The 11,674-nt window shown below is 32.3% G+C and overlaps 1 protein-coding gene across 1 annotated transcript in view; it reads left to right on the top strand.

Annotated features, from left to right (window-relative positions):
- The window catches only part of LOC107438028 (uncharacterized), a 19,701-nt gene extending 12,194 nt beyond the window's left edge, over positions 1-7,507 (top strand). The window contains exons 4-7 of the mRNA XM_071179402.1: positions 115-221; positions 2,488-2,756; positions 5,383-5,546; positions 7,264-7,507. Of these exons, the coding sequence (XP_071035503.1) occupies positions 115-221; positions 2,488-2,756; positions 5,383-5,546; positions 7,264-7,431 (708 nt within the window). The 3' untranslated portion in view covers positions 7,432-7,507. The remainder of the gene's footprint in view (positions 1-114; positions 222-2,487; positions 2,757-5,382; positions 5,547-7,263) is intronic.
- Positions 7,508-11,674: the final 4,167 nt, after the last annotated feature.

The raw sequence follows: 11,674 nt of genomic DNA, 5'->3' as shown, positions 1-11,674 counted from the left end.
CCTCGTCGCGCCTGAAAAGCTGGTGCTCTCTCTCTCTCTCTCTCTCTATATATATATATATATATATATATATATGCAACATTATTAAACTAAAGTGTTTTTTTTAAATAACAGGTTGGAATCTATACATATCCATCAATGCGATTCATATGTGGAGGAACATTGATAGATTACGAACATGTCCTGTCAGCAGCTCACTGTTTCTACCAGGAGGAAGATGGGTAGTAAAAGTTTTCTTACTTCGAAATTTAACTTTTTAACTTCAATCACATCGCGAGAAAAATATTTTTAATCTCTTATTGTAGATTTCATACACTGTTTTATAAAGGTACCAGTTTGAAAAATAAAAATAGACTTTTATTTGATATTTTGAAAAAACTTATGACACCAATGGTGCTAGAGCGACACCCTGGGGGGTGAGCCTAGTTTACACCGTCATTTTGTTATGGCAATGTCACTTTTAATCAAAGTTTGAGACCGCAGTGCTTGAATACGCCATCTGGGGGGAGAATGCCGATTCCATGTCTTGACTCTCTCCCTTTCCCTCCTCTTCTTCGTTTTATCGGAATCTACTACAATATTTTTCCTCGCCTTAATATTTTTCCTATTTAATTGTCACAAATATTTTTCTTAAATTTCCACTACGCTTTTCCTTTTGGAACTATGTTTAATGAAGTTTTCTGTTCAATATTGTTTCCTAAGTTGAAAGTTTTTAATCTATTTGAAAATTAAGAGAGAAACTGATATTACTTCCTTCTCCTATTGGCGATCGAAATGAGCTACAAGTGGGGTAGAGCAGAACTCTCTACCTGTGGAAACACTTCGCATGCTTTCACCATTAGCGTGTGGAGAGTCATATTAGAAGGAAGTGCGTCAGTTTTTGTCTTGATTTTTCATATAGATTCAAATCTCTTAAGTTGGGAAACTATATGGAACTGAAAACTACATTAAACATAGTTTTAAATGAAAGCACCATGGAAATTTTAAAAAATATTTTTATTAATTAGAAACGAAAAATATTGAGAAAAGGAAAAATATTGTAGTACATTCCTAATACAACTGAAAAGAGGAAAGAAGATGGACCAAAGGCATGGAACCGATCTTCTCACCTGATGGCGTATTCGAGCATTGCGATCGCCTATGACTCTCCACACGATAATGGTGAAAGCATGTGAAGTGTTGTCATAGGTAGAGAGTTCTGCTTTACGCCACCTACAGTCCATTTCGATCGCCAATATAACAATTGTGTAATCAAATGGGTCCCATTTTTCAGGAAAAACAAAATCGGTCATAAAAAAAGAGGGATTTCTTTTGTTGAATTCGAAATTAACATTAACACTCAGATTGTATGAGGTTAAAGCCCTGGATAAATAGCTTAAGCAGCAACACTCCGCCATTTTAGCGAAAACTGCGACTCTCTTCCTTTGTCTGCAATGAAAAAATACGAAGTTATTATTCTTAAACGCCACTTTTTATTTAATAATATTTTTGCATTCTTGAAGACAATTTAAATATTTACTATTTATTCTTTTTTCTTTCACTGAAATTATATATTTAATTTTTTTCTATTTAGTGAAAATAATATTTTATCTAAGAGTTAAAACTTTCTCATTTCGCGCTTTAATATGTGCTGAGACTTTTATATCTACATCCTTTTGCGGATATATTACAAAACACTCTAATTTGCGGATATAATCATGTGCCCTGAGAACGAAATTGCATCTTTTTGTTGTCTAGCTTTTTTTTAAAAACTTTTTTTAAAATTATGCATACATGTACATAATTTCATATCTAACATATATGTATAAACACTATGTATGTAGTATTTATATACATAATGTATATCAACATTAAGGTGAATTACAAAACAAAATAAAATAGAAAATTTTTTTGATGGGAAGCTCTCTTCAGAACGCATTCTGTTACGATGGTATATGGATCAAATAAAGTGAAGAACATATCTCCATGTGCTTATTGACATCTTGGTAAAATAATATAAAATATTTTCGAAACTAAGTTTCCAGTCACAAAATATGAAACTGAAGCGTAATAAAGGGTAATGAACTGTATCTTCTAAGGGAGCGTGCTTACTAAAGTACAGAACCACTTTTAATGTGTCTCTTACCTTGAATTGGCCCGAAATCGAATTTGCGCAAGGTAATCATATATTTTACCGGATAATTCAAAGTTCAAAATCAGTGGAAAGGCAAATTTTAAATCGAAAATGAATGAAAATAATTTTTATGTTCCATTCATTTCGTATTCATATTTTTGACCTTTCATTTATTGAATTAATGATAAGTCCAAAATATATATATTCATTACTTCAGTTTTCAATGATTAGAGGAAAGTTTTTTCCCTACTTTGAGGCAAAAAATCGACAAGGAAGAGTATTGACGTTCCCCTGAATCGTAGATTATTTGACTCCCCTAAATTGCTCATCTGTGACCAATCAAACCCTTTAAAATAATCATGTTTTTGTTTCAGTGAATTAGAGAAATACGCCGTGATCATCGGAAAACTGGATAGAGTTAAGAAACACATACCCCTTGAGAATTTTTTTCGTGTTGAAAAGGTGTATGTTCATCAGAAGTTCACGCCTGAATGCTTCTGTCACGACATAGCCCTCCTGCGTTTAAATATGATATTGGGTCCTGAACATGTGCCCATATGCTTGCCACACAGAGATACAGCTGGACCCGGAGAGAACGGCACTGTCCTAGGATGGGGAGATACGATGTACTCCAAATCTGAAGGTAGTCATGTTTATTCAGAGAAAGTACGTTTTTGTGTTTGATCTCGTAACTTAAAATATCGTCTGCAATAACTAATTAACATACTCCCCTCAAACCATTGAGATTGAGTCCTAGTACGTAAACATCCGATCATTAAATCAAAAATTATTCATGGTAGATCGATTTTTTTTTTTTTTTTTAATNTTCATGGTAGATCTCTTTTTTTTTTTTTTTTGTACATTGAATAAATAATATATGTGAGTATTCACATTAAAATACCCGGATAAGTTAATTCCGAACTTCTGGTTCTCAATATCAAGAAAGGGAAATTTTTTATTCTCAAAACTCTTGCGTTTAGGTTTTAGAAAAGTTAAATAAAACTGGTTGGCGAGCAAAAGTCTGTTTTAATTATCAATAACTTGACTTTACTCATATATTGTGCTATGCTGTTTTTTAGTTTTTTAAAAGAGCCATTAAACTTTTTTTTGCATTAAAATGAATTACTCTCAGTTTTAGACTTATTAATTCATTAAAAAAAATTATAATAGTACCAGGGGGCTAAGCCCCCTGCCCGCTGACGCTCAGCAATCTCGATGATTGCTTCGTAATAATAGTTGTTTCTTGTCACAAGACAGTTGAAATTATTTAATTAAACATATCTGTTCCAAAAAGAGCACTTGTGCCAACACATCCCACGTCTAAATATTTTCCTTATTATACTATTGAGATCTATTAGTGGGCGTAAATCATTTTTTGAAACAATTGTTATAATTAAAAGTATATTGTTGTGACAAATTTGATGAGTTCACAACTGCAATCTAATATTTTTGCTTACCAAACAGACGGATATATCTTAAAAACAATGTTTGCACTCATCACTTTGTGCGAACATTGTTAAACGAATCTCTTTAATCGTAATTCATGTTAGTATATTAGCGCAACTTACCCCCAAAAAAATAATAATAATAACTGTTAAAGGGTTAATAATATCGGACACCGATTTAAACAACTTTTATCTTAAAATGTAACGTAGAATTACAATATTCTAATAACAATAATAATAATCCTCTTAAACTCTTAATTTGGAAAACAAAAGCAAAATTAAAAACGTAATAATGACAGTACAGGTAAATACCTTTAAACTGGGGATACAAAAATACTTATAGGAAAACAAAACCCTTATATCAATTTTATGCTGATAGCAACCGAACCAATTTGAAAATTAATGTGGGAAAACTGGATATCTACCATGTGACTTTCCAACCAAGAAAAATGCACCGCCAACAATGGAAAATTGCGACACCATCATTGGATTTTTATTAGTTAGAAAAGTTCGTTTTAGAAAAATAACCTTACAAATGTTAATGGAGCGAAAAGGAAGGTTTTATTTACTAAGACAACGATTGCAAATAAGTTCTATATAATCACAGCCCTTAACTAAACCTAATAGAATCTTGGACAAAAAAAGAGAGCGTGCATTAGATCTTCCAAAAATAATTAATAATTAACTCCTGGATCNCGATCTATATATATATATTGTTGAGCAGCAGACCCAATTTTGGGTTTACGACTACCATATGTTCAACTCCGTAGCCTTGTCATTTTGAACTCAATCAAGAAGACAAAAGAACTCCTGGATCCAGTATTGGTTGAAATTTTCTCTTCGTGGAGGCATTATCGATGGAACTAACCCGCATTTGCGTTACATGTGGAGGGAAACCACGAAAACCTTCCACGGTTAGCCTGACGGCAAGGGGACACTAACCCAAAATAAGTAAATACTCTGATCCGTCTACCACTGAAGATATTCTACGTCAGCACTGTGGTCGGTGCTAGCCGGGTGCGGAATTTGTATCGACCAGCTATCGCTGGGTTTCTGACCCGGTTCACCTCATTGGAAGGCGAAGGTTCTATCCCCTGAGCCAAAACTGCCCTGCATCAAACATTGGGATAAACTAGTCTTCGTGGAAGAATTTTCGATAGATCTAACTCACATTTGTGTTACATGAAGAGGAAAACCTGCCACGGTTGGCCCGATGCAAGGTTATACAAACCCACACAATGACTGAGGATATCTTACTTCAGCAGATTGGTTGGTAAGAGTCGAGAGCAGAATTCAAATCGATTAGTCGCCGATGAGATTGATCTAGGTCACATCGAAGGGAAGCGGGCGTTTTGTCCTCTGAGTCGGTTTCCTGTCGAGTGAAGAAAGGCAATTGGTAATTGTTGCTTTTCACATGTTCACGATCTTCTCGAGCTATCAAACAGATTTTTATGTCTTCAGTTTCGCCTTTCGATTGGGTAATTCCTTTGGTTTCGATAGTGTTTTCGCTTTTACCTCCTTTAAATATATGAGGCCTTTGAAAAGAGTATACTTTCTTGACTTCCCAGATGACAAAGGTTCTAAAATATATGTAAATGTAGAGAATGGCAGAGCCCTCTTCCTGTATAGTATGGTTTCGAGAAAGCAAACGTTAAAATTGTGCCATTTTTCTTAATAATGTTTTTAATAGGCATTAGAAATCTCCAAAAAAATCGTCCTTTCTTTCCTTTCTTCCATTTTTTTATTATCTAAAGACATTAAAAAAAAAGCTGACGTCGTGACAATTCTTTAATTTTTGTGTGAAAAAGAGTTGTTCTCTTACAGATTCTAGTACTCAAAGACTTCAAAGGTTAGACGACGTCATCCTCTACCCGGGCAATGAATGCAGGAACATTATAAGCAGAATTGCCGGTAAGCCATTACCGAAGGATTTTGGGGATTATTACTTATGTGCCGGTGTTCCTGATGGCTCTAAAGATGCCTGTGTGGTAAATAAGATACTTTTATTCGTCATTTTTGATGAAAAAATTAATTGGGTGTTAATTTAAAGAAAGAAAACTTTATCTAGGGTTTGAAGTGTAAAAATATTTACTGTCTAAAATAATCCAGCATCAAAAACTATCTTGCTTATTGGTTATATATAGTTTAATAAATGCTGTCTCCATTAAGGGAAGGAAAAAATTAACAACGTCCGACATACACCAACGCGTTTGGCGTCGTAAAAAAAAAAAACGGTCATTATAAGGATAATAGCGAGTGAATAAATGTATGAAACGACAAAAGGCTGAAATTTAATGAATCTTCGAATCAAATCGAGCAAATCAGTGAATCCATCCGTGAATGACTAAGAAAAAAAGATGCCAGTAAATAGTCGAATCTTTGAATAGTCAAATCAGTGAATAGTTGAATCAATGAAGTTGACTGTTAGCTTAAGGTATCCGAAACTTAAGGTATCACAATTTAAAAAAAAAAAAAGAAAGAAAGCAGCCTTGATGAAAAATTTTTTTATTTCTGGTAAGCAGAAGTTCTAAAATTATTATTCTAAAATAAACTTTATTAATTTCACAATATTTTCTTTTCGCAATAAATGCAAAATTTCCTATAAAACTACAAATTTATAATATCCCGCTAACAACGAATTGTAATACATAAATTTCACAATATTTTTTTTTCTCGCTCAATAATACTTTCAAATATTCAATGAAGTAGAAATAAATAAATTGATCAATATTGATTTTTCAAAAGAAAAATTCTAAACATTCTTACCTAAAGCTTGATAAAAAAAAAAAAAGTAAATAAATAATTTCTCAACTTAGCTTTTAGTTCATAATATCGCAAAGATTATTCGAAATCCACAAATGAAGTTTCAAATATTTCTACAATCATAAACTATTTCAGTAAAATGTGTCAGCTTAAAGAAATTTTCTCAAAATCAACATTGTTCGCAAACCGTATTTAATGTATGCAATTGTCCAAAAATATTAAAAGAATTTTTTTTATATAAATAAAAGAGTTAGAAATCATGACACACTTATTTTCAATTTAAAGAGATTTAGAAAGTTAATGCACAAAAGTTCAAATATAGACAATGAAAAAAAAGGGGGGGAGGGGTTAATCGCAATTTTCCTTGAAATTGCCTATTTTCACACAGTTAAATACCATAGAGACCCCTTTCTCCAAATTCAGATTTTTTTTAATGCAGTTTCTTCTAAATGTCTGAATGAGGGAAATAAAAGTGAATTGGAACAGAAAACGTAAAGTTGCCGACAAAAAATTTAAAATAAAGGTGTAAAAATGAGAAAAAAACCTCGGTGTCCGAGAGTGAAACCGAAAAATAAATAAAGATTAAAAATAAAACTAGAAAAACCGCTATAGCCGACAGAGGCAAAAATCAATGGAAAGTGCATTTCCACGTGCGATAGAGATTTCCAAGACAGAGGCTAAACTCTATCACTTGAGTGGAATAAATCAATCAATTGTAGTAATTTGATTCCAATTTGAACGATTTGTATTACCATCCCAAAGAAAGGCATCGGTTGCTATCTGCAACTGATAGATCATAGATGGATTGCCAGGTAAGTGAGATAACGTCAGCTTTGGTATTTCTATGGAGAGGAGGTAATGAGTGGTGATAACACTTTGTTGATTGGCTTAAACAATAACAGATTAATTTTTTTTGTACTGATTGTTTTCTAACTTTTTTAGGGGGACTCCGGTGGTCCTTTGATGCACGAAGATTATGACGGAATTTGGTCACTCATTGGCGTCGTTTCCTTTGGCTACAAGTGTGGTAACCCTGGGACACCTGGAACATATGCAAGAGTCTCCTACTTTATCCCTTGGATTATGTACCATATAGAACATAAGCCTTAATTCATTCGAAGCTTTCATAGTTGAGGATTCCGGATCTGATTGGAACAAACTGTAACACCAAGATCTTAAAATAAAAAATTTCACAAAATTGTTGAGACATTTTTTCGTGTACGATCGAAAAGAATATAGATTTTTGTTTTAAAACATGTACTTGAAACCTCCTGTTAAGGACACTCCTGCAAAACGGACGCCTTTCAATAAGGACACATTTTTAATTCCCTGGGAAACTTCTATGAATAAACCATTACTTACATTCTCCGCAAAGCGGACACTCCAGAAACCGGACGCGGACAGTCATTTTTTCTCTGAAAAGTTATTTTCTACCTCTTCAAACCGGACACTACCTTTTTTTAAATTTGAAAAAAAAAGAAACTATTTCTGCTTTAAATTGCAAGGGAAAAATGCAACTTTTCACCATTTTTAAAGCATATAAATTTTTTGCCTTAATCATAACTAAAAATTTTTTTATGCGATTTCACTGCTAAAGAATCGATTTTTCTCCTGTCTCCTTGCCTTATCTTAGTAAAGAAAGCGGAGAAAATGATACTGCACTTGTGAAATAATTCGGTCTACGGCATCTTTGATCTTTTCATCTGGATGACACAGGTTATGGGACCCCTCAAGTTGAAATGACGTCGTAAATACTCTCAATGATTCTTCCCCACATAGAATTTCTTTAAATTTCTTATCAATTTGAAGACTATATTTAACACAACTGGTTTAAGTAAAGAGAACAGAAGTGTAATCTTTGAAGTGTTCATATAAATGAAACATTTATTCAGACACTTGATGGATGATCAATTTTGTGAATAATCAACTCCATAGGTCCTCATGACTTACAAGTATTCATTGCCTTTTTTCTTCTATGAATCCTGGGAGGTTTACTTTCAAGAAGGTATTAACCACGTTTCCTATCAAGTAATAGGGTATGTAAACTTAACCCAGAAAATTAACCCAGTTAAATTGAAACCCAGTGAGACCTTAAAGCTCCTATTCGGTATCATATGTCTATCTTGAATATCTGTGCTCATAGGTAAATTATGTTCCTTTATCTGTTGCTGCATCTAGAATTATGTATTTATATCAGACTTTCTCATATAATCTTTTTTATATATTCTGTTTATTGAAAAAATATTTTTTGAAGTTTAAGCAAATATCCTTGTAGATAGTTTTTGTAGATTATTTAACTATTTCTATGTCTTTGAAATTATTCTAAAAACAATTGAAGGTGTTAAACTCCGTTATTTGGGTACCATTCCCGTTAACGGACAACTCTCATAAACGGACAATTTTTTTGGTCCCAAGAATGTCCGCTTAAAGGAGGTTTCACAATACCATTGAAGACTTCATTTGAATCAGAGCTAAAAAAAAGTTGTTGAGGCAATGTTTCGAGTACGATCGAAACTAATATCATTTTTTGTTTAAAAGCACGTAATATCAATAAAAACTTCGTCTAAATCAAAGTTAAAAATTCATATTCATACGAGTCATTTCTATCCAACTTATTTCGGCTAACAAACAGAATGCACTAAAAATCAAGTAATGGAGGGAAAATTAAATATTCATACTGATTCTTTTTAGTCTACCTTTCTCACAACGGGAAAAAGTGGTTCTGTTTGACCATTTTCAATCAAAGTTTTATTGTGATAATTGTAGAAAACTTCACCTTTCTCTCTTTATCAACTTTTAGCAATCAGTTGATTCAAATTTAAGAAATACCTTGATAGTGGGGAATTTATAACTATACAGTAAACTGCAGAACGCTAAAATTAAAAGATTTTAAAGGTATGAATTTTTCAAAATTCAATTTATCATATTCGACCGATTTCGCTCAAATTTTGTGTTTTGCTATTTAAAATTGCATTGTTCAAAATGATGTAAAAATTTGTATACCCTACAATTAAAATCTTCCTACTATTAAATAAAATAGTAACAAATAATAAATATTTACTAAAAGTTATAATTTTCTCGGAATTGTCTCTGGATAAACTAATTTTATAAGTGTGCAAAGATTTTTCAGTTCTCTTAGAATGTTCTTGAGACGTGCTGAAATGCGCAATATGTCTTGAAATATTTAGAACAGAAAAATTGAGAAAATAAATTAAAAAAGTTTCTTAATTATGCATTTAAATATATTAGTAACATTATGATTATTCAAAAACAATTTTATGGAAAAGTTTCCGTTCTTTATGTTCGGGTATTTTTATTATCATCTTATATTGAACCCAACTCAGAAAGCAAGGGTGCCAAGTCCCGACTTAAAGACCTGTTTACACGATTCAAGTTCTTGAATCCGAGAAATTGGAGGGATTTCTCTGTCCAAGAAATTGGATGAATCGTCGACACTATCCAAGTTCTTGAATGTCACTGATTCGTCGAAAGAAAAACTTGCGCATGCGCATTGTTCATATTCAACATTATAAAATAATACTCACATAAGTTTAAAATTGCTAAATAAATTCAAATAAAATCATAATAACGCAATTAAAGCGTAGCAGTTCAATTTATTTGGACTAAAGTATATGAAAACAGACAGGGACCGATCAAGACAAATTCAGGCCCCAGGCCCACAAAATTTTCCGGGCCCCTAACAAAATATTTTGAAATTAAATTTCCGAAGAACATAGTCCTAACAAATTCTTTTATATTTCTTCTTCTCTTCTAGATTCTTTTTGTAGTCCTAAAAATAAAAATAATCTATTGAACTGCATGATTCAAGAGAAACATTCTAAAAAATTTTGAAAGCAGACAATTGACGATTATTTTTCTAAGATAAAGTTTACGCATCTATATTAAAGCGAAGTATCAAACAAAATAATGTTGTATGAAAGTTAAAATAGTTTGATTACAAACAATTGAAATTAGTGATTTTTGATAAAAGTCACTGATTAGCTGAATTGTTTCAAAGATTGTAGCTTTCCATCTACAGCTTTACATATTTGTTAAGAATAAGCTTTTAGTTCTTGTTGACACTATGAGAGACTTTGCGAATATGCATTCTCGTTGCGTTTGCATTGCAAGCTGTTGGAGAAAGAATTGCACCAATTAAAATTCAACTGTACTTTCGAATTTGATTAGTGCATTGCTTACACGAGTTTGGTTTATCACAATATAAAGAAAATTTGAAATAAAAAATGGCTTTTTAGAGATAAACTGTTTCTTTCGGTATATTATTTAAAAAAGTAATATTGTTAATTTTTACTAATTTTTGAGCCCCCTCCACCCCCCCGAAAGAGTGGGCCCAACGCCCGTGCCTATTGGGCCTAGGCGAAAATCAGGCCCAGGGACCAACAAAGGACCAAAATACGTTACCGGAAAAGTGTACTTAAAGTTAAATATTCGCGAGAGCTTCCTGTGAAGCTTGGCGTGGTTGGTAGAGTGTTGCGGACAAGTTAGCCCTGAAGAAAATGGGTTCAAAACCCAGCGGAGATTTGAGATTTTTAATTTATTTTATATTATTTTTTTAATGTGTTTTAGCTTCAATAACGTTTTCTTATTGCAAAAATTATTATTATTTTTCTTTTGAAAAACAGCAAATAATAGCATAAAAGCGGATATATTACGGATATATTTTTTATTTATTTATTTATTTTTATTATTATATTAACAACAAGTCTTTCCATATTTAACCGAAAATAAAGTGTTTTTTATATAAAAATAGGTGTATCTCTGTCCTAAATCGCGAATAACGGCAGAAAAACAGACAAATATGGTCTCTGGACGCATGCGCACTTCACCCCCTTAAATCCCTTTAATATTAACCTAAATATTCAAACTCAGTCAGAAATTTAGGTTCAATGTACCGAAGAATCGTACCAAAGGAAACTTTTATAGGTTTAGTAAGGGACCAACAAAAGAACCGAAATACGTTTTGTTTACATACCGGAAAAGGGTACTTAAAGCTAAATATTCGCGAGAGTTTCGAGTGAAGCGTGGCGTGGTTGGTAGAATGCTGCGGACAAGTCAGCCCTGGAGAACCTGGGTTCGAAACCATGCGGCGATTTGAGAATTTTCATTTTTTATTTTATTTCATATTATTTTTTTAACGTGTTATAGCGTCAATGACGTTTTCCTATAATAAAAATTATTATTATTATTTTTTTGAAAAACAGCAAATAAAAGCATAAAAGCGGATAAATAACGGATAATTTATTTATTTATTTTTATTATTATTTTAACAACAAGTCTTTCCATATTTTACCGAAAATAAAACGTTTTTTTATATAAAAATAGGTATGTCTCG

Source organism: Parasteatoda tepidariorum, chromosome 4 (genome assembly GCF_043381705.1).
Source record: "Parasteatoda tepidariorum isolate YZ-2023 chromosome 4, CAS_Ptep_4.0, whole genome shotgun sequence".
NCBI classification, from domain to species: domain Eukaryota; kingdom Metazoa; phylum Arthropoda; class Arachnida; order Araneae; family Theridiidae; genus Parasteatoda; species Parasteatoda tepidariorum.
This window is presented reverse-complemented; position numbering and strand designations above follow the sequence as displayed.